This window comes from Eriocheir sinensis, chromosome 35, assembly GCF_024679095.1.
Source record: "Eriocheir sinensis breed Jianghai 21 chromosome 35, ASM2467909v1, whole genome shotgun sequence".
Taxonomy (NCBI): domain Eukaryota; kingdom Metazoa; phylum Arthropoda; class Malacostraca; order Decapoda; family Varunidae; genus Eriocheir; species Eriocheir sinensis.
This window is the reverse complement of record NC_066543.1, coordinates 10,251,229-10,277,056: the sequence shown is the minus strand read 5'-3', so window position 1 is coordinate 10,277,056 and position 25,828 is coordinate 10,251,229. Positions and strand designations below refer to the sequence as shown.

The window sequence follows — 25,828 nt, the reverse complement described above, 5'->3', positions numbered from 1 at the left end:
AAGGGTAGAAAGCCTTTCTTCGTAGGATTTGTTGCGCAAGGAAGGATCATTTTCGTTGCCCGACGCTGAACACCTTCTAATTTAGCAATATCCTTTGCATGGTGGGGAGACCAAAACTGTACCGCATATTCCAAGTGGGGTCTGACTAAACTGTTGTAGAGCGGTATTACATCTTTATTCTTGAATACAAAGTTTCTTTTAATGAAGCCCAACATTCTGTTCGCTTTATTTGCTGCATCGATGCATTGCTGTGAGAATTTGAGGTTTGACGCGATTTTGACCCCCAAGTCTTTGACGCATTGAACGCTTTTGAGTTTAACGCCGCGCATTTCGTATTCGAACTTCTTATTCCTCGTTCCAACTTGAAGGACCTGGCACTTGTCTACGTTAAGGGCATCTCCCATCTATCCGACCAAGCTGAAATTTTGTGCAAATCCTCTTGGAGGCTTTGCCTGTCTTCGTCAGTGAGAACCGAGTTGCCAATCTTGTGTCGTCTGCAAATTTACTAATGCGGTTATTGAGTCCAACATCCACGTCGTTGATGTAAATAATGAAGAGCACTGGGCCAGGGAGCGAGCCCGGGACGCCACTAAAGTGACAGGCGCCCACTCTGAGTTAAATCCGTCAATCACTACTCTTTGTTGTCTGTTGCTCAACCAATTCGCGATCCATTGGTTTACTTGACCGTCAATACCATATTTGCTTTAATTTGTAAAGTAATTTATGATGCGGGACTTTATCAAACGCTTTCTAAATCAAGATAGACTACGTCCAGTGATTTGGTTACGTCATAAACAGTGAAGAGGTCGTTATAAAAGGTTAATAGGTTTGATAGGCAGATCTTTTGTTTCGAAGCCATGTTGTGTTAGTCCCCAATCAATGAGTGGCTTTCAAGGTAATTCACAATTTTGTCTAATTATGCCCCCTCAAGGCTTACCTACAACCGAAGTTAGACTAATGGGCCTGTAATTACCTGGTACTTTTTGTCTCCTTTCTTGAAAATCGGTGTCACGTTAGCCTTTTCCAATCTGAAGGGACGATGCCTTGTCGCAAGGACATATTGAATACGGTTGTGAGGGAGGAGAGTATTTCGCCTTTGTTTCTTTCAGCAGAGTTGGATATACTTTGTCAGGTCCAGGACTTTTATTTGTTTTAAGTGAATGGAGAGCTTTAAGGACTTCATCGGTTGTTATTTCAAAATTAGGCAATGCATGCTCGAGATTTACAATAGTACTGGTGTTGGTGGTAGCGAGAGGAAGACTGTTAGTATTAAACACCGAGGAAAAGTAATTGTTTAAGAGGTTTGCAATGTGTTGGCTGTCAGTCACTAGTGCACCGTCGCTGTTTGTTAAAGGTCCAATACCACTTTTGATCGCCTTTCTGTTGTTTATGTAACTGAAAAGATTTCGGATTATTTTTACAGTTGGCTGCAATATTTTCTTCGTATCTACGCTTTGCCTGACCTACTAGTCTTTTTACTCGTCGCCTGGCATCATTATAAAGTCTAATGTTTTCGGGCGTGCTTTGTTCTTTCTTTAACCTGTAAAACAATTTTCTCTCATTGACTGATTGTTTAATTTCGCTATTAAACCACGGTGGGCTTTTATTAGTGTTAATTCGCTTCTCGCACAAGGGAACGAATGTGTTCTGCTGAGTGAGTAATTTATTTTTAAGGCTTAGCCAGGCTTCCTCTACATTGCGTCATCTGACAGTTGTATTTCTGTTAGTTTTGTCGGTTTTCTACGAGTTAGCTCTTTTGAAATTGGGCACCTTTACTTTTTTTCAGTCACTGATGATTGAGCTTTAATGTCGACGCGCACTAATTTATGATCGCAAGAACCGAGGTGTTCTCCTACCGTGACACTACTGATTAGGTTATCTTGGGTCGTTATAACAAGGTCGAGTATATTATTTTGTCGAGTTGGCTCAGAAACCATTTGGCTTAGATAATTTTCTTCTAGAAATTCGATCATTCTATGTGACTCGCCTTCTGTACCTGACAGTGTCGCCCAGTCGATATGGGGGGAGGTTTAAAGTCCTAATATCAGTGAATCGCTGTTATTAAGTGACTGCCTTAACGCGCTGTACATCAAGGTCGTCATCGAGTGATTGCCCGGGAGGTCTGTAGGTGACAGATATATTGACTGACTTTTGCAATGTTTACTCGCACGCACAAATGTTCAACGTTACTGTTTCCCAGTGTTTTGTCAGTGGGTTGCAAATACTTTTGACATAAGGGCGACCACCACCACCTCGGTTTCCCGTGTTTTGTCAGTGTGTTGCAAATAGCTTTTTTTGACATAACGCCACCACGCCTACGCCTAACGATCTTTGTTGAAGAGTCTGTAGCCATCTATGTTGTATTCGGAACTTAAATCAATATTTGTGGTGTCGATAAATGTTTCGGTTATAGCAATTTATGTCAAAATTTTCTTTTAAGCAAGACATCTCAGTTCATCAAATTTGTTTCTTAGGCTACGCGTATTAAAAAAGTAGGATTTTTTTAAGTTATCTTAGGGCTTGGTAATAGGGAGGTGGTGTACTCGGGATCACATGGTTACGGTATTTGTTCTATTGCGGCGTCTATTTACACGGGTGGGGTGGGACGAGGGGTGACTTTTCGTTTTGTTCGGATCGAGAGTAGAGAGAGAGAGAGAGAGAGAGAGAGAGAGAGAGAGAGAGAGAGAGAGAGAGATCTCCTCCTCCTCTCTCTCTCTCTCATGGTCTCTCTCTTTTAATTTTTGTTCTCTGTTTTCTTTTTCTTAATCTTTTTTCCTTCCTCCTCTCTACTTCTCTCTCCTCTATCCTTCTCTATCCTATCCTCTATTCTCTATCCTTCTCTATCTCTATTATCCTTCCTCCTCTATAATTCTCTAACCTTCTCTGTTCTTTTCTATTACCTACCCTTTTCAATCTCTATTCTCTACTCTTCTCTGTCTTTCCTTTCCCTTTCAGTTGTTCTCCTCCTCTTCTTTCCCTCTCTATCAGTCCCTTTATTTTTGTCTCTCTTGATCTATATATGTTGAATGTTTGTGTTTTAGGAGAGTCGAAGAGCTTAATGACCATCTTCTCAAACATTTCGGAACCTACACACACACACACACACACACACACACACACACACACACACACACACACACACACACACATAATTGAACTGCTCTTTCGGCCACCTCTTCGGATTCTTTACAGGAGCTGCGAGTAGCGGGCTTTTTTTTTGTTGTTGTTGTTTCCTTTTTTTGTGTGTGCCCTTGTGCTGTCTCCTTTGCTGTAAAAAAAAAAACCCCATTTGATAAGGCTGTCGTAGAGGCTATAAGGGTATTTTCAAGGGTAGTTTTTGTTAGCCGAGTATTAGGTTGACCAGGCTTCTGCACCATAGATGTGAAGAAAAAATAACCAATCATGAGAATTCGACTAATCTCCTTTGTGGCCTTTGAAAATATTTGATGTGAGTGTCGAAAGTGTATGAGAATGTAGGCCTAAGATTTTTTTTTGTTTTGTTATACGACTGTTTGTTTTTGCTTCATTTGTTGTATGTGTGATGTGTGATTGTCTGGTTACTCTATCTATCTATCTATCTATCTATCTATTTCTATATTCTAAAAGTTATGCCCAAAAGTTACTGTCATCTGTATCTTTCTGTCCATCTTTTCCCTCTACCACTCTATCTATCTATCTATCTATCTATCTATTTCTATATCCCAAAAGTTATGCCCAAAAGTTACTGTCATCTGCATCTTTCTCTCCATCTTTTTTCCTCCCCCTTGAAAAATAATAGAGAATGTCATTTGTTTATATATCTATCTGCCTTTTTTGGGGGATGGTTAAACACATGAATACTTTGTTAATTGGTTAGTCTGAGGCCTTTGTTAGTGGCATCCAGGGAGACTCAACAGTGGCTTCGAAATAGGAGAAACGTGTAGAAGTGAGGCTTGGTTATCTCGCGTATCAACGTTGGCAAATTATCGTATTCACCTCATTGCATATACCGTTTTTTGACACTTGGCTATTATGAAATGACATCAATAATCAACCATTTCAAGGATACCTATAAATTAATCTAGTTACTGGGGCGGAGGAGATCGTTTTACGGCCTGGTACTGATAAATACAATGTTCTAAGTACGACAATCTGGCATCGCTGCTTGTACGTGTGAATTTGTGCGAGGGAAGAAAAACATACCCAAGAAATAACGAGAAAAATGTTATCTGAGCACTGATACCGTGACGAGAGAGAGAGAGAGAGAGAGAGAGAGAGAGAGAGAGAGAGAGAGAGAGAGAGAGAGAGAGAGAGACTTAACGATCCCAGTACACGCCTCTCTGCTTACTCTTCGTCATTACACTCTCTAATACAACACTTGGAGGCATCAGCTCGAAAATGACCTTCATATAATCAAACAAAAAGGTACAGAATTATTCAAACTCACCCTCTGTCTGCCTGCCTGTCTGTATATCTGTCTGCCTGTCTGTCTATCTGTTTGCCAGCCAACCTACCTATCTGTCTGTTTGTATTTATTTGTCAGTATGCCTATGTTTGTTTGTAGACCTACAGTAATTCCTCGCTTGCCTGTCTTAATCTGTTTGCATGTTTATCTCAGCCTCAATCTCTCATTATGTCTGTCTGCCTGTCTGTGCGCCTGTCTGCCTATCTGTCTGTATCTATCTGTCTATTTGTCTGTCTGTCCGTCTGTCTATCTGTCTGTCCGTGCCTGTCCCGCTCGAAAGATGGAAAAGGAAAGAAAAATAGAGAGAAAGAAATGGAAGAAAAAGTAAAAGAAGAAATTAAGTAAACCCACAAATGAACATCAAGAGAAACTACAAATAGAAAATAAGGAACCGCAAAGGAAGAAAAAGTAAAGATTCGTTTTAGGACCGTGCCAGTATCTCATTACCTACCTTAGGAAACATCACCATCTCTTCATATATATTTTCTAAAAACCTTCAACAGTCATGGAAACGCTTTGAAAATCCAATTCAAGACCTTTTTTTTTACTCTTGAAAATAGGGAATAATGTTTACGAAAGCGCGTCGCCTGCTCTGGCGGCGGCTGCGGCGACGCTGCAGCCGCCGCAGCCGCAAAATAGCTCGCAGAGGGTTTAGGGTCGGGGAGCATATTTAAGTTACTCCAACCGAACTTTACGACCTTCTAACGGGGAGGCTGCGCCCCCCTCGACTCCCCTTTCTAACCAAGGGGGCTACGCCCCCCCTGGACCCCCCCCACATATATATGTGACTTATTTCAGCGAGGAGGTATTTCTCGCAACACCGGTTGCACCGTCGCCAGAGGAGGCGACGCGCTTCCGTAAACATTATCCCCTATTTTCAAGAGTAAAAAAAAAAAAAGTCCTTGCATTGGATTTTCAAAGCGTTTCCATGACTGTTGAAGGTTTGTAGAAAAGATATATGAAGAGATACTGATGTTTCATAAGGTAGGTAATGAGATACTGGCACGGACCTAAAACGAATCTTAACCGAAGAAAGAATAATAATTGAGATGCAGAACACAATGTGACCTCTCTCTCTCTCTCTCTCTCTCTCTCTCTCTCTCTCTCTCTCTCTCTCTCTCTCTCTCTCTCTCTCTCTCTCTCTCTCTCTCTCTCTCTCTCTCTCTCTCTCTCTCTCTCTCTCTCTCTCTCTCGTTCTATATGGAGCTCTGCGCCGCCTAACAATTTGATTTGGACTCTCGCGATGAAATTTACACTCGACGGGGAAATGACACGCCCAGAGATAGCGGTGACATGTGTGCGCGCGCGCGCGTATGTGTGTGTGTGTGTGTGTGTGTGTGTGTGTGTGTGTGTGTGTGTGTGTGTGTGTGTAATTCACCACGGCCTGATCACGAGTTGGCCTCGTAATCGCCGGCAGGTACCCTCCCGACATGAGCAATTGCTCTTTTTAGTCGATCTCTGGGTACTGGCAGGACCTCACACACCACACACCCCATCCCCCTTGCTCAAGAGGGGACAGTAACATTGCCGTCTCGATATGAATATCGAGACGGCAATGACAGTAACCACTCCTAGTCAACGGAAAGAATCCGGCCTGAGCGGGCTCGAACCGTCGCCCTGTAAGGCTGTGAAGCCTGGAGCGCAGCGCTCTAACCAGTTGTGTGCGTGTGTGTGTGTGTGTGTGTGTGTGTGTGTGTGTGTGTGTGTTATGCTCCCCCTCAGAGCATACGCAAGAGCAGCATGAAAAGCGCCAGAAATAGTGTAGTCTACCCGGCCGTTCCATTTTCACTGTGGTACTTTGCTTATTCCTTTCGTCGCCCTTGAAGACAAGTGCACCCTTTCCTCACTTGAACAGACACCCTTGAAGAGATTCCTATTTTTTGCCCTTGTTAGAAAGGACACCCTCTCCTCGCCCTTGAACAGACACAGACACAAGGAAACACAAGGACATAAAGAGACTTCAAGAGACCAGACGCCTACACAGGGCAGCTCCTGAGAGTGGGTTACTAACTATATTCCCTTCCCACCCATTGATACATCCAACCTCCATTTAAAGCTCTCAACTGTGTTTGCCTTTAACTAAACACCTGCTCAGTTTGTTCACTCATCCCCCCAGCCTGTTCATGAACCCTTTCTTTTCTGAACTTGTATTTATCTAACCTGTACCCGTTGCTGCCTGTTCTCACTTTTGATAAATATATGTACTTCATCTAAATCGCCCGTATTGATCCCATGAATGTATTAAAAAGTCAACTATATCCCCACGCTGTCTACGTTTTTCTAAAGGCTGTAAATTATTTTTTAGGACGTTACATTTGTCGAAGTTGGCCGTGGTCGGCGCCTCCAGCTCCGCCTCAGCGGGCAGCAGGCCCTTCACCACGCGCACAAAACTTGCAGTCTCGCAGAAGTACATTGCAGTCTGGTAGTTATGAAAAAGCTAGAGTAGGACACAATAAGATTCAGGGCAGGCGTCTCAGACTTGCCGATGGTGTAACTGGATGGTGCGAAGGTAGACTTGCACAGAATGATGGAGGAGCGGCACCGTCTAAAAGTAAGGTCCATATTTTTAAACGCATCGAACTCCCATCAGGACTGTTTCCCAAGGCCACAGAGAAGATTAACTGGGTTTTCATGGGTGGTGTTTTCCCGATCAAGGTGCTGAAGTTGGGCAAAACTATCACGTGCATCCCAAAACAGTCCATGAAACACCCGGCAACTTCTACGAGAGGCTTTTCAGACAGGCGAGATGGGGCGCCGATAAGGTTCAAAATACGAGCTTAGGTCCGAAGATGAATATGAAGAGACGGAAGGTAATGATTTTTTTTCTTTCCTCCACTTGCTACTTTTTGAGCTTCTACCTTTCCCTCATTCTTACTCTTCACCTCCATCTCCATCCTGTCCCTCGAGTCCATATTCTCTCGTTCTCTCTCTTTCTCTTTCTCCCTCTACGTATTCCTTTCTTTTTCTGTCTTCCAAGTTCTCCTTTATTTTAGCTTTTTTCTTTCCCTCATTTTTATTCTTTATCTCTCTCTTCATCCTGTCTTTCTCTTTCGCCCTCTTTATCCTCTCTTTCTCTTTCTCCCTCTACAGATTCCTTTCTTTTTCTGTCTTCACTTTCTCCTTTTTACCTTTTTCCTTTCCCTCATTCTTATTCTTTCCCTCCTTCTTCATCCTGTCCCTCGATTCCCACTTCCATATTCTCTACCTAATTTCCGTTCTCTTTCTCCCTCTACAAATTCCTTTTTTATCCTATCCCCTATTAACCTTTCCTCCCCTTCTTCTCACCTTTCCTCACCTTCCCTCTTTCTTCATCGTTCCCGTTATCCTTCCCTAATCCCCGGACACTCCCTCATTTTCCTTTGTCTCCCCTATTTGCTTCCATATTTTCCTTTCATCTTTCTCTCCTCTCCCTTCTTTACTGTACTTTCCCCTTCACTTACCCACCACCTCCCTTCACTCCTTTCCTTTATTCACCTCACTTTCCTCTCCCTTCTTATCAATTTCCTTTTACACCTATTTATTCTCCCACTTTAGCATTCTCATCTCATTTACTCATTTTCCTTAATCTTTCCCACAAACACCGGACAGAGGACCAGGTGGGGAGAGTGAGAGTGAGATAGACAGAGAGATAGACACAAAGAGACAGACACAGATTCATTCACTCCTCTACAAATCAGTTACACGTTGCTTTCCCGTATGGCAGTCAATGGTTTAGTTTCCGAGACGTCTTGTGATTGAACAGACACCCTTTCCTTACCCTTGAACAGACACCCTTTCCTTACCCTTGAACAGACACCCTTTCCTTACCCTTGAACAGACACCCTTGCACAGACTCCCATTATTTGCTCCTGATTGAAGACACTCTTTCCTTTCACCCTTGAGCAGATACCCTTGAACAGATGCCCTTTTCTCCTCCTTGACCAGACACGCAGCCAGACAACCAGCTAGTCAAGAATTAAACCCCTTCACCCCTTCAATCACCTTTTAATTAGTACCGTCTCGGGAAGCGCAAAAACTTTTCACACAGCGGTTCAGGTTTTAATTCCAAGCACTTTACCCTCACGACACTTTTCCAAACCTCGCTATATACAGAACTAAAAACTATGCACTGTCGGCAAATGAAGTCTCTGGACCTCGCTACACACCTAACCAATACAACACCATCTCTATAAATTTCGTCCAACGTTAATTCTATCGATCTAGTGATGCTTGACACTTTTTTTTTTGACGATTGTAATACATCCTGTCTGGTACTTAGTTCTGTTATTATCAAGAAGAGGGGATCCAGTGAGCAGTCTTGGGTGGGTATATGTGTGCGTTTTACTATATCAAAGACTTGTGGATCAATTGTGGTGTGGATAATAGCGAGTCTCCGATCCTAAGCTCCGATCATATAGCTGTAAGCCCTGTGTATAACCCCGGCCGGCACAAGTGTCTCCTGTCATTTGGCGGTCCGTCTGCCGTAACGCGAGGGTCGACCGGGCACCTGTTGTCGGCGGAGTTGCCATTGCTCGCAGGGGAAGAGAGTGCAAGGCAAAGGAGGCGGTGGTGGTGGTGCCGGTGGTGGGAGGGGTCGTGGGTGCGAGAGTCAGCCGAGAGAGCAGCGCTAGCCTGTGTAAAGCCAATCTTCTCAGTCACACGCAGGGAACGGGAGAGAGAGGGCGTATCGATTACCTCTCCGCCAGCCCATGACACCTGCCCCAACGTGGACTCCAGTCGGTTTGAGTGTGTGGTTGTGATCGGTTGTGAACTCTTCGAACTCAACGTTGCCTTAACCTCACCACCCTAACCCCATCGCAAGGACACGTAAACAAGCACCAGCCCCTCTGCAAAAAGCCATCCAGTCCCAGACCGACTGACTGACAGGCTGAGTGGGGAAAAAGGGGAAATTTAGGACTATAAGAGAGGAAGGAGCGAAGGACAAAAGAAGAAAACATGGATATAATCGACAGCACTTTGGCGGACTTCGCGGAGAATGATCTGAAGGAACTCTGGGAATCCGACTACTATGCGGTGAGTGTCCACGAGGAGCTTGTTGCGTGCGGTGTTTTGCGTGTGTGTGTGTGTGTGTGTGTGTGTGTGTGTGTGTGTGTCATCATACCATGTTACGCGGTGTTATCTTATCATGAGCAAGTGTCCGCGCTCACACCCACTTCCCAGAACCCTCAACCCCCCTTCTCTCTCTCTCTCTCTCTCTCTCTCTCTCTCTCTCTCTCTCTGTTGTCATAATGTTCCGTGACAGCCCAGAATCACAGTCGCGTTGTTGTGTTACTCAAGACGTGACAAGAAGCACCACCGCCGCCTTTCCCTCATCTTTGCCGGCTGGGGTTTATAGTTAGTCTGCCTGCCTGCATGCATTTCTCTCTCTCTCTCTCTCTCTCTCTCTCTCTCTCTCTCTCTCTCTAAGGGGTTATATTAGTTTCTACCACGAGAATTACTACTACTACTACTACTACTACTACTACTACTACTACTACTACTACCACCACTACTACTACTACTACTACTACTACTACTACTACTACTACTACAGTCACCATAATCACCATCACATTCTCTTTCGCTATGTCTCTCACGACCACGTGTTCATCTGTCACTCACGAGGGCAAGGGTCGAGTGTGTGTGTGTGTGTGTGTGTGTGTGTGTGTGTGTGTGTGTGTGTGTGTTCTAATTTTCTTCTTCCGGGATTCATGCAAAACACAACGTACGTGACAATAATCCATCCATTTGTGTGTCTTTTTGTTCATGCATTTGTTTGTTTGCTTGGTTGTATGTTTGTCATTCTGCCCTTCAGGAGTGCTTGTCCGTACGAGTCGGTTTTGTTAAGGTCAAACAATCGGCATTGTATAAGATTGTTATTTTTTGTGTGTAGAATTGGAAAGGATACAGCACAGGAAAGGGATGGGATCATGTGTGTGTGTGTGTGTGTGTGTGTGTGTGTGTGTGTGTGTGTGTGTGTGTGTGTGTGTGTGTGTGTGTGTGTGTGTGTGTGTGTGTGTGTGTGTGCACAAGCTTGGAAAGGATGTAACAGGAGAAACTAAATGTCACTTTGTGTGTGTGTGTGTGTGTGTGTGTGTGTGTGTGTGTGTGTGTGTGTGTGTGTGTGTGTGTGTGTGCTCTTTTATGAATTATACAACAGGAAAGAAATGAGTGTGTGTGTGTGTGTGGGGGGTTTGTGTGTGCACAGGCTTGGAAGGGATGTATCAAGAGGAAATAAATGTCACTTTGTGTGTGTGTGTGTGTGTGTGTGTGTGTGTGTGTGTGTGTGTGTGTGTGTGTGTGCTCGTTTATGAATTATACAACAGTAAAGAAATGAGTGTGTGTGTGTGTGTGTGTGTGTGTGTGTGTGTGTGTGTGTGTGTGTGTGTGTGTGTGTGTGTGTGTGTGTGTTCGTTTATGAATTATAGAACAGGAACGAAATGAGATAGCATTTCTGTGTGTTTGTGTGTGAGAGAGAGAGAGAGAGAGAGAGAGAGAGAGAGAGAGAGAGAGAGACTGTAAATTCACGACTACGAACCATGAGAGGGATGAATCTCTCTCTCTCTCTCTCTCTCTCTCTCTCTCTCTCTCTCTCTCTCCGATTCTGTACCTGTGTAAATGAGCTGACTGGACACAACACCACTGAACCATCTCTCACGTGGTGGTGGTGGTGGTGGTGGCAAGGATTGAGGTAGGTTCACGCATGACTAAGCAAAGAAAAAGTGGTAGTGGCGGTGTTGAAGTAGTAGCAGTAGTAGTAGTAGAAGTAGTAGTAGTAGTAGTAGTAGTAGTAGTAGTAGTAGTAGTAGGTGATCCGTGCTATCGATATGATTAGTGTTGGGTGTTGTGTAACGAGTTAGCGGGACGAGGAAGCGAAAGAGAGGAAGGGAGATAAAAAACGAGGGAGGATGAGGAGGATAAAAAGGCACTGATAATGGTGGGTGGTGAGGCTGGATGCTCAAAGCCGTTTTAGTGATGAAATAATAACAACAGTAAAAATAATAATAACAATGATAATAAAAGCCGGGTTCTAGGCCTATCAGAACGTTTATCTTGATAGCACAGTAACTGGTTCCACGCTGTCTTTATCTAAGAAAGGCCAAGATAATCCTTTCCCTTTCTTCCACTCTCTTATCCCCATCACCACCACCATCACCATCACCACCACCGCCATCACCATCACCACCACCGCCATCACCATCACCACCACCGCCATCACCATCACCACCACCGCCATCACGAAGAACACAACAGAATCATCTCCAAACGTTAAACAAGGTGACATCAGCAACACACACACACACACACACACACACACACACCTTCCTCTCCACCTACTGATCCGAACGTACCCACATTAAGAAGTAGAATTTGTAATGTTTAATGAGAGAGAGAGAGAGAGAGAGAGAGAGAGAGAGAGAGAGAGAGAGAGAGAGAGAGAGAGAGAGAGAGAGAGAGAGAGAGAGAGAGAGAGAGAGAGAGAGATAATAATAATAGTAAATAGGGAAGGGAAAAGGGGAAGAAAGAAGAAGAAAGGAGAAATGAAGGATAAATATTAGGATCAGAATATGAATTAAGTATGAAGGATAAGTGAAAATATAAAAGAATGCATGAAGGAGTGAATGAAGAGGTAATGACTGAGGAAAGAGAGTCGATAAATATATAAGAGAAGAAAGGGAAGGAAAGAGAAGCTACCGAAAAAATATATATACTAAAATAACATACTAAAAAAGAAGGGAAGGGTGGACATAGACAAACAAATAAAAGGTCAACAAAGGCCTCTGATCACCCTCTTCACTCTTCCCTCTTTCAGTTCACTCTCGTCCCTTCCCTCCTCCTCCTCCTGTTCCATCTCCTCCCCTTCTGCCTCTTCCTTTTAACTTTCCTTGCTGAACGATCTCTATTCCTTCCTCATCAAAATATCCCTCTCTCCTGCCCTCCTCTGCTCTTCCTTCTTTTCCCTTCCATCCCTTTTCTCAGTTTTTTTCTGCTCTTTTCACACATCTTTCTCTTCCCCTCTGTTTCCTTATGCCTCTCCTTTATTCCTTTCTCTCTCTTTTACTCACTTTTCATCTCCCTTCTCCCATCTTTCCATGCTGCCTTTCTTCTTTCTTCCATTACTTCTCTTCCATTTTCATTTCTTTCCCTTCCATACTCGTTGCCTTTCTCTTTTAATCACCTTCTACTTCTCCCCTCTCTTCCATCCCTTCCCCTCTTCTCCCTTTTCCCCACTGCTTCAGAGAGAGAGAGAGAGAGAGAGAGAGAGAGAGAGAGAGAGAGAGAGAGAGAGAGAGAGAGAGAGAGAGAGAGAGAGAGAGAGAGAGAGAGAGAGAGAGAGAGAGAGAGAGAGAGAGAGAGAGAGAGAGAGAGAGAGAGAGAGAGAGAGAGAGAGAGAGAGAGAGAGAGAGAGGAGAGAGAGAGAGAGAGAGAGGAGAGAGAGAGAGTTCAGAGAGAGAGAGAGAGAGAGAGACTCAGAGAGAGAGAGAGAGAGAGGAGAGAGAGAGAGAGAGAGAGAGAGAGAGAGAGAGAGAGAGAGAGAGAGAGAGAAAGACAGAAGAGTTTGGGGGTGGGTGGAGGGAAGAACCTCATGGACACTCCTCCTTTCATAACACTCTTCCTCCTCCTCCTCCTCCTCCTCCTCCTCCTCCTCTTATTTCCTTTACTCCAGCTTCTCCTTTTGCGTACTCGTATTTTTGTTTTTTGAAATAATTATCATTGTTGTTATTATTATTATTATTATTATTATTATTATTATTATTATTATTATTATTATTATTATTATTATTATTGTTATCATTATTATTATTGTAGCATTAGTAGTAGTAGTACAGTTGTTGTTGTTGTTGTTGTTGTTGTTGTTGTTGTTGTTGTTGTTGTTGTTGTTGTTGTTGTTGTTGTTGTTGTTGTTGTTGTTGTTGTTGTTGTTGTTGTTGTTGTTGTTGTTGTTGTTGTTGTTGTTGTTGTTGTTGTTGTTGTTGTTGTTGTTGTTGTTGTCGTCGCCATTGTTTCTCGTCGCTGTAACAGTAGTAGCAGCTGTTATTCATCTACATCATTTTTTTTTTCCTTTTATGTCCCGCCGATCACCATGTCCACCCAGCACAGGTGTCCACGCCCGCCCCCTCGTCCCCCCCTCCTGCCCCCCTCTCCTTGATCACCTGCCAGTCCTGCTATTACGAGGACGTATGCCTTGGTACACCTGTCGCGCGGCTATACATCGCTACACCTGTGTCTTTTATGCATATAAACTCTTCCCCGAGGCACACACACACACACACACACACACACACACACACACACACACACACACACACTTGTATATTTCATGTAGGTATATATGACGAGGGTATTTTTTCTCTCTTTTAAATCAATATTATTTCCCAGAGGAAGGAAATGAAATTGCAATGTGTGTGTGTGTGTGTGTGTGTGTGTGTGTGTGTGTTAGTTTATCAGTTTGCCCTGCACAATGTGGCAAACGAAAAAGAGCCTTGTGTCCTTCAATCTCTCCGTTTCTCAGTCAACATCTCTCCCAATCTTACTCTTTTACTCTCAATGCTCAGGCCTCAAACCTTTTTACCCATAACCTTCAACTTCTCACCTCCTACTTTTCACCTCCTAAGTCTAAACTGCGCGTCTAAGCTAAGGTTCCTCAGAGTACGGATCACCCCACTGCTCTGGTCTCTATTCACGCTATCCACTGGGCCTCTCCTTCTTCACACACGCATTGACTTCTAAATACCAAACGGAGGGAGTCACATAGCTCTTGAAATCTTAAACAGACTTACAATTAGGTCGTGAGAGTAACGCAGAAGAAAAAAAACCCATAATATACTTAGTCCGTAGTACGAGTCATAAATCACGGTAGCCACTATAAATTAAATTCGCCTGCTCCACTAACAGGCTGGGGTTGTACAAGTGGCCCCTTAAGAGACCCTACCGGCGCTATAGCCAGCACATAAAAAGAAAGGAAACAAGAAGAGAAATTAACTCTATTCTAGGTATTCAATCTCTCTGCGTTCCCTCTTCTTTCCCAAGCATCGATGACACTAAGGTTGGTATAATAAGACACCTTCGCTTCTCACATCAGCTATTTCTAAAGGTCAAAGAGGGGGTCAGTCGGGTTCTAATTAGTGTTTCCTCAGGTTCATGGTACAGAAGAAGGGTCAAACTACCACCGGGGTCATAAAACTACTCCTGGAAATGCCCTCAACTCCTACGAAAACCTTGTCAAATATGTGTTCTTGGGCGACGAAATGTCTTATAATGCGACACTCACTCTCTCACTCGCTCCCTTATTATCCTTATCCCATTCTGTTTCCTCTCTCTCTCTCTCTCTCTCTCCCCTCCGCAGGATCCGTCCAAGCGATAGGAAGCTGTGTCGTGCCAGCCACCGCCACGACGCCTTGGAGGAGGAAAGGTGTACAGGTATAAGAAGGAAAATGATACGAGGTGAACGGTAACACGTGATCCTACCATGTCCGAGGAGAGAGAGAGAGAGAGAGAGAGAGAGAGAGAGAGAGAGAGAGAGAGAGAGAGAGAGTGTTACGCAAAAGTTAATCTTAGTAAGGAGGATACGTACGCTGAACTGCTCGTTGCGTCAGTACTCATCTCCGTCTCTTCGTCCTTGAGCCTGTGGTGGACATAACCATAACCCGGGATAAAGGGCAGGTATGACAGCCGGGTTACCTTAGTTTACCTTTCCCAGACTTCCCCAGGTACCCTTTCATCGAACAACGCGTAAAGGAAGGGTAAAACGTCGTATAGGTGGGCAGTACGGTGTCGACACTAACTGGAATCGAACCCCGGCCTGTTGATTCGTGGCGAGGGGATCATTCAACTACTCCACCACGAAAAATGAACGAATGATAAAAAGGAAAAAAATAAATGATTGGCCAAAGGAATGAAAATCTGAGCCAATTAAAATAAAAGAGCCATAAAGGTTAATGCGAAGGAATTAATGTATTGAGGCAGTGTGCGCGTGTGTGTGTGTGTGTGTGTGTGTGTGTGTGTGTGTGTGTGTCTAACTATTTTCATCGTCTGATTAACATGATTTAAACATTCATTAACATATCTATTAGTCATATTCTCTCTCTCTCTCTCTCTCTCTCTCTCTCTCTCTATGGCAGTCCTATACACCTGCCCTAATGAGGTGATTGGCACACCTGTCTGTCGCAAGTGTCTCCGTTTTATTAGGAGAGAGAGGAAGGAAGGAGGAAGAGAAGGTAGAAGAAGAGAGGGTGGAAGGACGGGGGAGGGACGGAGGGAGGTGGAGAGGCAAAGAGAGGGGAAGAAGGACGTGTAGGGAGAAGGGAAAGTGGACGAAAGGAGAGAGGGGTAGAGGGAAAAGGAAGGTAAGGATTGAGGTGGATACGAAAGGAGGGGAGAGGAGGGAGAAAGGAGGAAGGAACATGGAAAGAGGAAGGTGGAAGGAGGGATAAGATACGGAGAGAAGGAAGGGAGAGATGTAGGTTGGGAGGATAGGAAGGAGGGAGGGAAAGTGCAATAAAAAGAAAAGGAAAATACGGATTATGAACACAGCGCATGACGGAAGAAATAATGATGCTGAGATGGAAGAAAAACGACTTAAAGGCGAAAATTTTAAAGTCTTCAAGTAATGTAGTGTTAGGCGTTGTGTATTGGTTTTTGGTCTGCTTGTTCATTTACGCATTCTTTCATCTCTCTCTCACATTCTTCCTCCTACCTATCTCTCCTCTCTTCACTTGTTCTTTTCCGTTTATTCTCTCTCTCTCTCTCTCTCTCTCTCTCTCTCTCTCTCTCTCTCTCACACGAGGAGACTAAATATTTGTACCCCAAAGATAAACCTTAGAAACTTAGACTCGGGTTTGTGTATCTTGATCCGCTCGGCCGCGTCGCTACACTCACTACACCCTACACGGCCTACTGCTCTCCTACACCCCGCAAAACACCCCAGACACATCCCAGACAGCCCCCAACCATGCTTCACCCAACACACTCGCAGCCACAATCACTCTTACACTGTCCCCTTATATAAGATACAACACTCTACAGTCTACAGTCTACACTCTGAGCACCTACACCCAGAAAAACACCTCAGATACACCCCTGGTACACCCCACCCATGCTGTACCCAACACACACCGCCACAAACACCCCTACACTACCCCCCTCATATAAATAACAACCCTCTACACTCTCAACTCCTACACCCCGAAATTCACCTCACATACACCCCCCTCCCTGGTACACCCCACCCCATGCTGCACCCAAGACACACACCGCCCAAAACACCCTTACACTTCCCCCTTATATAAACATCATCACTCTACACTCTTCGCTTCTACACCCCGAAATACACCTCTCGCTACCCGTGCCTGTATATTTTAGTGAAGTTTACCTTAAAGTTACTCCTACAAGTGCCGTAATCATCCATATTTGGCACCTAAGCCTATTTTTAGCAATTAGGTCGGGGTCTCAATCATCGTCTTCCAAAATACCATCCTTGTCCGACGCTTTGTTAAAATGTTATATTCGAAAACCTGTGTGACATGGCGCCTGAAACGCATAGTAGCACACCCCAACACACATGCCACCACAAACACCCTAATACTAGCCCCTAAGATAAACAGACTCTACAATGCTTTTTATTAACATTACTCATCACAGGCTCAAGGGTTTATGTAACGGAGATGAGCACTGAGGCCACACGTAGCTATAGCGTACGCTCTAAACTTCACCTTACACTTGAATCACACCAGCACGGCCATACAGAACACTTGCGTATACATGATTAACGACACTACACCCACACCCACCCACACGTACAGCCACACATCAGCCAAGTCACACAACACTCCACACAGTCACTCACCCACCTAAGAAGTGTCACTTTAATGCCCTACACAGTCGCACAGTCGCCCTAAACAGTCACACGATACGCTAGACCGTCCCACAGCCACGCCCCAGCTCCCCCACGGCCCCAGGACAGGCACAGTAGGCCATACAGCGCTGGAGACGGCCTACTTTCCCAGCCGAGGAGTGTCATCTGTGTCAACAAACAGCCGCCTCCTCAGGTTTCAGTGCAAGCCGTGACTCATGTAAGCGGGGGAGATACTGCGGGGAATGCTCAAAACTCTGCCTTCTTTTCGCTTGATAAACTTGTGTGGGGTTTCGATTCAGGAAACTTTTATCTGTATCGTGGTGGAAATAACTGCCCTCTTTGCTAATTGCGAAAGAGATGCTGAATGAAAGACGAAAATGAAAATATATTACGGTTTAAATCTTGAAACTTATCTTTGTTGTGGATAAAAAATGCCAAAAAAAAAGAGAAAACAAAAACGACTCTCTTTAGGAGGTAGAAGTGAAAAGAAGGAAAGAAGAGAAGGACTTGAGGGAGAGAGGGAAGGAGAGGAGAGATGAAGAGGATGAAGGGAGAGACGGACATCAGAGCGGAAGGAAAGGAAGCTGGAATGACGGAGGGAAGAATGAGTAGATAGGTGGAGGGAGAGGCGAGAATAGAAGGGGGATGGGAACGTAATGGAGATAAAAAAGGGGGAGGGAGTTGAGGAATGGAAGGAGAGCAACGAAGGGAAGGGGGAGGAGAACGTAATGGAGAGAAAAGAGGGGGGGGGGGGGGAGTTGAGGAATGGAAGGAGGGCAACGAAGGGAAGGGGGAGGGGAACGTAATGGAGAGAAAAGAGGGGGAGGGAGCTGAGGAATAGAAGGAGAGCAACGGAGGGAAGGGGGAGGAGGGGATGGAGGGAATAGAGGGGAATGAGACGAGGAATGGAAGGAGAGCAACGAAGGGAAGGGGAAGGAGGGACGTGATGGAGGGAATAGAGGGGGAGGGAGTTGAGGAATTGAAGGAGAGAAGGGAAGGAAAGAAGGATGAGGGATGTGATGGAGGGAATAGAGGGGAGGGAGATGAGGAATGGAAGGGGGGGATGGAGGACGTAAGGGAGAGGAAAGAGGGGAGGGAGACGATAAATGGAAGGAGAGAAGCGAAGGAAAGGAGGATGAGGGACGTGATGGAGGGAATAGAGGGGAGGGAGACGATAAATGGAAGGAGAGAAGCGAAGAAAAGGAGAATGAGGGACGAGAGGGAGAGAAAAGAGGGGGAGGGGAAGATGAGGAATGTGCATGGAGAGAAGGAGGAGAATGGGGTGACGAATGACATATCTAGAGTGGAAACCAGAAGATTAAAACGTACCCAAGCGCTTGTAATCTCGACTGTCACGAATTTCGATAACAGGAGCAAGAAAGAAAAGTCGCGACAAGCAATACAATGATGATGCTTAAAAAAAATCTTGGTTTATATAGTAACGTTCCTCACACACACACACACACACACACACACTTGAATGGTTGTGTGCGTAGAGGGTCCTTTATGCATGCAAATTAAGGACCAAAGTCTTCAAGTAATGCAGTGTTAGGTGTTGTATATTGGTTTTATGTTCTGCTTGTTCATTCACGCATTCTTTCCTCTCTCTCTTTCATTCTTCCTTCTGCTTATCTCTCCTCTCTTCACCTACTTGTTCTTTTCCTTCTATTCTCCTGCTCGTCTTGTTATTCTCTCTCTCTCTCTCTCTCTCTCTCTCTCTCTCTCTCTCTCTCTCTCTCTCTCTCTCTCTCTCGTACCCCTTCTTCCTGCTCTCCGATATACGTCTCAATCTTGCTTGCCAATCCTTTTCACTTAAGCAACAATCATAGCAAAATGTTCCTTTCCCTATATTTTCAAGGTAATAAATGAGACGGAGCGAGGACGATTAAAAAAAAAAAAAATGAAATACTAACACAAAAATCTCTATACGTTTATCTCCCGGCGCTTACATGAATCTCTCCGCATCTGTCTGATAATAAAAGTTCAACAGGCGGAAGGCAATGCCTGATAAGAGTTCAAGCTAATCGTGGATGCAACCTGACCCGCTTAGAAAATGGGAGACGCTTGCTTGGTTGGTTACTGAACTCCTCTCCTCTAATCCTCTCATCTCTTCTCTTCTCTTCTCTTTTCTCTTCTCTTCTCTTCTCTTTTCTTCTCTTCTCTCCTCCTCTGATTTATCCTCCTCGCTTGCTTGCTAATCTCTTCCTCTCTAATCTTTCGTTCGCTTCTCTTCTCTACTCTTTCTTTCTCTTCTCTCCTCCTCTAATCTATCCTACTTACTTGCATGCTAATCTCTAATCTTTCCTTCAGTTCTCCTCTCTTCTTCTCTCTTTCCTTCTCTTCTCTCCTCCTCTAATCTATCCTGCTTGCTTGGTAATCTCTTCTCTAATCTTTCCTTCCTTCTCTTCTCATCTCTTCAATTTTCTTGTCTTCTCTTATCTTATCTTCTTATCTATCCTCCTTGCTTGCTCGCTAATCTCTTCTTCTCTAATCTTTACTTCTCTTCTCTAACCTCCTTTTCTCATATCCACTTCCTCTACTCTACCCTCATTTTCTCCTTTACTGTTCATGATCCTCTTCTCTTTTACTGTTCTTTCACCTCTGCTCTAAAATCTTTCCTTCTCTTCTCTTTTTTTCTCTTCTCCTTTCTTCTCTCCTTTTCTTTTCTCTTCTCATTTCTTCTCTTCTCCTCTTTTCTCTTCTCTAATCTCCTTTTCTCTCATCCACCTCCTCTCCTCCACTCCCATTTTCTCTTTTACTGCCCACTCTCCTCTGGTGTAATCTTTCCTTCTCTCTCTTTTATCTCCTTCCATCCGCTTCCTCTCCTCTCCTCTCGTTTTCTTCTTTACTGTCCAAGTTTTCTTCTATTCCTGTCCACTCATCCTCTCATTGCCTTTTCGAGAGAGAGAGAGAGAGAGAGAGAGAGAGAGAGAGAGAGAGAGAGAGAGAGGGAGGGAGAGAGAGAGGGAGAGGGAGAGGGAGGGAGAATATAATACTATGACCTTCAAGAACGAAATTGTGAACCGACAGATGTTAAGAAAATGTTAGAACTGAGACGAAGCAGAAAAAGTAGAGGAAAGATAGAGGAGGAAAGCAAAATTACGAAGGAGGAGGAAAGAACAGACGAAGAAGGTAGAAATTAAGAGAAAAGGATAAAGAGAAAGAGTAAAGAGAGGAAAAAATAATTAAGAGAGAAGGAAGAATGAAGAAGGGAGAAAATAATAGAAGAAAAAAAAGAGGAAGAAGAAAGGCAGGACGAAGAAGGTAGAAAGTAAGAGAAAAGGATAAAGAAAAAGAGTAAAGAGAGGAAAAATTCTGAAGAGGGAAGGAGGGATGAAGACGGGCGCAATTAAGATTAAAGGAAAATAGTAAAAGAAGAAAAAAAGAGGAAGAAGAAAGGACGGACGGAGAAGATAGATATTAAGAGAAAAGGATAAAGAAAAAGAGTAAAGAAAGGAAAAATATTTAAGAGGGAAGGAAGGATGAAGAAGGGAGAAATTAAGATTAAAGGAAAAATAATTATAGAAAAAAAAGAGGAAGAAGAAAGGAAGGACGTAGAAGGTAGAAACTAAAAGAAAAAAAGAGTAAAGAACGGAAAAGAATACGGAAGAGGAAAGGAAGGATGAATTAGGAAGAAATCTAGAGAAAAGGAAAAAGGAAATCAGTAAACAACGGATAAAGAATACGGAGGAGGAAAGGAAGAACGAAAAAGAAAGAAAACACGAGAAGGAAAGAGAAAAGAGTAAAGAAAGGATACGAAAGGGGAAGAAAGGAAAGAAAAGGAAGGAAGTGACAGAAAGAGAAAATAATGGAGAGGAAGGAAGGAACTAGAGAAAAGAAAAGCACAAGGGGAGTAAGAATAAAATAAGATAAAGCAGGAATAAAAAAAAATGAAAGGAAAGATGAGAGGAAAGAAGAAAAGGAAAAAAAATAAAAGTGAAAAATAAGTAAAAAAATAAGAGAAACAAGGAATTAAAAGAAAAGAAAGGAAGAGGGATAAATTAAAAGAAAAAACAGGAAGAAAAAAAAATAAGAAATGACGAAGGATGAAGCGAAAATAGAAAAAAATTAAGAAAAAAAGATTAAAAAGGAGAAATAGAAAAGATGGGATGACGTCAATCATACGAAACGATGACGTAAAAGCCCTCCCTCCCCCTCTCCCCTATTACCTCCCCCTCCCCCTCCCCCCCATCCATTCCCTCCCCTTCTTTCTTCATTCCCTTTCCCTCCCCGTTCCCCTCTCAATTCCCTTCCCCCTCCCCCCTCTATTCCCTCCTTCTCTCACCCTTCCATTTCCCCTCCCTCCCTCCCCCCCTTCCATTCCCTCCCTCCCACCTTTCCATTCCTTCTCCTCCCTCTCTCCATTCCCTCCCTTTCTCCTCCAACATGCCCTCTCCTTCCCCCTTCTATTCTCTCCCCCTCCCTCTCTCCTCCATTTCTCCTCCCCTTCCCTCTTCTCCATTCCCTCCTTCTCCTCCTCTTCATTCTTTCCTCCCCCTTTCCCTCTCTTTCTCCCTTCACTCAAGGTCCTCAGGTGGTATTTAAATGGCGGTGTGGAGAGAGAAAATTTTAAACAGAAAACATTGACGAAAAAAAAAAAAAAAAACCTGCGTCCCGCGTAATGACTTCCCTCCCACGCGTCACTCCACACGGTTGCCAGATTGCTTAAACGTCACATTAGTTCATCTTTAAAGTCATGGAATTACTTTGGCTTTTTACTTCCATTTCTGGGGACGGAGTTAAGTCGAGGTATTGCAGACTCAACCGTTAGAAGAGACAGAAAAAAATCAATAAAATCCATTAAACCCGCCTTGAAAAACAGGTAAAAAATGTAAATAATTAAGTCGATGTATTACAAACTCAGTCGTGAAAAGTGATATAGAAAAAATCAATAAATCCACTAAACCCGCCTTGAAAAACAGGTAAAAAATGTAAATAATTAAGTCGATGTATTACAAACTCAGTCGTGAAAAGTGATATAAAAAAATCAATAAATCTAACTAAACCCGCCTTGAAAAAAAAAACAGGTAAAAAAATGATAAATACGGCGTTTACATTAAAAAAAAAAACAAGAATCTGCCTCCCCAGCGTTGTGTTGGAAGTGGTCGCCTGTGTGCCCTTACTGCTTGGTTCTATTCAGTTCTGATAAGTGGTAGTAATAAGCGAAAATCATACCCAATTTCTATCGATTTTGGAAATATCTCTCATTTTTCAGAGTCAAATAATTCATAATTTGTATAACTTCTAGCGACATGGAAATCTCAATCTCAATCTCAATCTCTCTCTCTCTCTCTCTCTCTCTCTCTCTCTCTCTCTCTCTCTCTCTCTCTCTCTCTCTCTCTCTCTCTCTCTCTCTCTCTCTCTCTCTCTCTCTCTCTCTCTCTCTCTCTCTTTTATTTAAACATAGGCACATGTATACTATTTACATACCCAAAGGTGCACTGTCGTGTGCTGCCTATTCAAAGGGCAGAATAAAGTCTATATAAAAAATAACTACATAAACTATAAAAAATATATATACTATAAAAAAAAACACATACAATACAGAATATATGTGAACGCACTGCACACTACACTCGTGTCACTGCTCCACCACGAGTGTCAGTGGAGTGGGGAGTGAGACCCTCCAGTGGTGGGCTGACAGTTTTTATTTTTTGGGTGTTCATCTCCCGAATGTTTGGTACACAGGCCGTGAACATGTTCCACATCCGGGAGACTCTTCCCGAAAAGGTGCGCTGGTGCTAGCTGGTACGGGAACACGGCACCTCCACTGCGTCACCACGGGATAGCACCGTTCTCGTGTCCCGCGTGGTGACTCTCGGAGGTTGGCGTAAGCCCACCAGATGTGGCACTCCCTGCACTTGTGCCTTGTGAAACACCACAAGAGCAGCTACGTCCCTGCGGTGTTCCAATGAGTCGACGGAGCTGAAAGTTTCCTGCCCGGTTGGGGGGTCTGCCGCATCCACCAGTCGCAGTGCCCGTCCCTGGATGGCGTCGAGTCTCCCGCTGTGCGAGGCAGCACACGACATCCAAGAGAGGGCAGCGTACTCCAGGTAAGGCCGTATCTGGGCCTTGTAGAGCAACAGCCTCCCTTTTTTGTCGAGGAAGCTGGCCACTCTTCGCAGGCAGGAGACTCTGTGGGAGGCATTTTGGGCAATGTGTTTGATGTGGCTGTCAAACCGTAGCCCTCGATCCACTTCCACTCCCAGAATCTTGACGGATTCCTGGAGTGGGAGGGGGACGCCACCAAAGCTTAACTTCCCCTCCACCGCTGGCCCGGCAGTGGGGGATCGAGAGACCACCATTGCCTGGGTCTTCTCTGGGGCAAAGGTCACCTGCCTGCGGGCACCCCACTCCTGTAGCACCTTCAGCTGCTGATTGACCTCGTCAGCAGCTCGCCCACAGTCTTGTCTGGGGTAGGTGCAGGAGAGAGTGCAGTCATCAGCGTAAGCTGAGACTGCTGGCAGCTGCCGGAGAAGGTCGTCCACATATATGTTCCACAGAACTGGCCCTAGCACTGAGCCCTGTGGCACTGATGCCTCCACTGGCAAGGAGTCGGACGTCTGCCCGTTGACGACAACCTGGATTATTACGTATCATTTCAAGGGTCAAATGGTCGTCTATATTTTCCTCGTCTTTCTCTTTTCACTATTGAGAAACGTAAAGCAAATCGTTCAATATTTCTGCCGATTCGAAAATATCTCTACGTGGACTTTTAGGGTTAAGGAATTGATTACACACAATTTTATCCGTCAAATGTCCCACCGGCCAAGTGATGCTCTGTGTTAACGTTTTCTCTCTCTCTCTCTCTCTCTCTCTCTCTCTCTCTCTCTCTCTCTCTCTCTCTCTCTTCGATAGTGCGCGATGCAAGATTCATTTAGTTTCTGCGGTGTTGGGAGAGCCAAGTGATGCTCTGTGTTAACGTTTTTTCTCTCTCTCTCTCTCTCTCTCTCTCTCTCTCTCTCTCTCTCTCTCCGATAGTGCGCGATGCAAGATTCATTTAGTTTCTGCGGTATTGGGAGAGTTTTACTAAGTTTGAAGGTCACAAAAGTTCACAGACAAAGTTTCATGGAAAAGGAATCAACACACTCAGCAAAGAACTTAAGAAACAACAAAATAATGAAACAAACAAACACACACTAACACCGAATTAACTCAGGCCTATACTAACAAACCTACACAAAAACAAGGCCTATACTAACAAACCTACACAAAAACAAGGCCTATACTAACAAACCTACACAAAAACAAGGCCTATACTAACAAACCTACACAAAAACAAGGCCTATACTAACAAACCTACACAAAAACAAGGCCTATACTAACAAACCTACACAAAAACAAGGCCTATACTAACAAACTACACAAAAACAAGGCCTATACTAACAAACTACACAAAAACAAGGCCTATACTAACAAACTACACAAAAACAAGGCCTATACTAACAAACCTACACAAAAACAAGGCCTATACTAACAAACTACACAAAAACAAGGCCTATACTAACAAACCTACACAAAAACAAGGCCTATACTAACAAACCTACACAAAAACAAGGCCTATACTAACAAACCTACACAAAAACAAGGCCTATACTAACAAACCTACACAAAAACAAGGCCTATACTAACAAACCTACAAAAACAAGGCCTATACTAACAAACCTACACAAAAACAAGGCCTATACTAACAAACCTACACAAAAACAAGGCCTATACTAACAAACCTTCACAAAAACAAGGCCTATACTAACAAACCTACACAAAAACAAGGCCTATACTAACAAACCTACACAAAAACAAGGCCTATACTAACAAACCTTCACAATGACATTTACAACCAAACAAAACAAACCACGAAAAAAAAAAGAAACTGAAAAATTTGACAATGAGGATTTTTTTTAGTCGAAGAAAAATAAAACATTACAAATTTCCTAAAACTAAATACTTTTCTTCTGTCTGTTTTTCCCTTCCTCAAACTTATAGACACCACTTTCAACCCCTCGGCTTTGATATTTCTGAATCCTGTGTTCATTTTTTTTTTACAGGAGCTGCCTTGTATAGGTCTACCGGCCTCTTGCAGACTTTTCATGTTCTTATGTTTTCTTAAAAATATAGAGAAGTTATCACACAAATTCCCAGCATTTAAAACACAACAATAAAAAACACTCATAATAACTAAAGAAAAGCAAGAAAAGTAGCCATACTACTTACACTTGATAAAAAAATAACACTCATAATCAGTAAAAAAAAAAAAAAGAAAAGTTATCACACAAATTCCCAGCATTTAAAACACAAGAATAAAAACGCTCATAATAACTAAAGAAAAGCTAGAAAAGTTACCACACTACTTACACTTGATAAATAAAAATAAAAAAAAACACTCATAATCAGTAAAATAAAAAAGGTAGAAAAGTTATCACACAAACTCCCAACAAGAACAAAACACTTATCATTAGTTAAAAAAAAAGCCTAGAACAGTCATCACACAAATCACCAACATCACAAACAAGAACAAAAGACTCACAATCAGTAAAAAAAAAAAAAAA

The 25,828-nt window shown here is 43.5% G+C and overlaps 1 protein-coding gene and 1 long non-coding RNA gene across 3 annotated transcripts in view; one reads left to right on the top strand and one right to left on the bottom strand.

Annotated features, from left to right (window-relative positions):
* Nucleotides 1-25,828, bottom strand: part of LOC127007370 (uncharacterized) — a 134,186-nt gene that overhangs the window by 21,292 nt on the left and 87,066 nt on the right. The gene's annotated exons all lie outside the window — the stretch shown is intronic.
* LOC127007369 (cyclic AMP response element-binding protein A-like) overlaps nucleotides 8,989-25,828 on the top strand; it is a 109,080-nt gene continuing 92,240 nt past the window's right edge. The window contains exon 1 of one of the 2 annotated variants that reach the window (XM_050878263.1): nucleotides 8,989-9,457. In XM_050878263.1, coding sequence (XP_050734220.1) covers nucleotides 9,380-9,457 — 78 coding nt within the window. In that variant the 5' untranslated portion in view covers nucleotides 8,989-9,379. The remainder of the gene's footprint in view (nucleotides 9,458-25,828) is intronic. The other variant, XM_050878264.1, reaches the window with a different exon arrangement.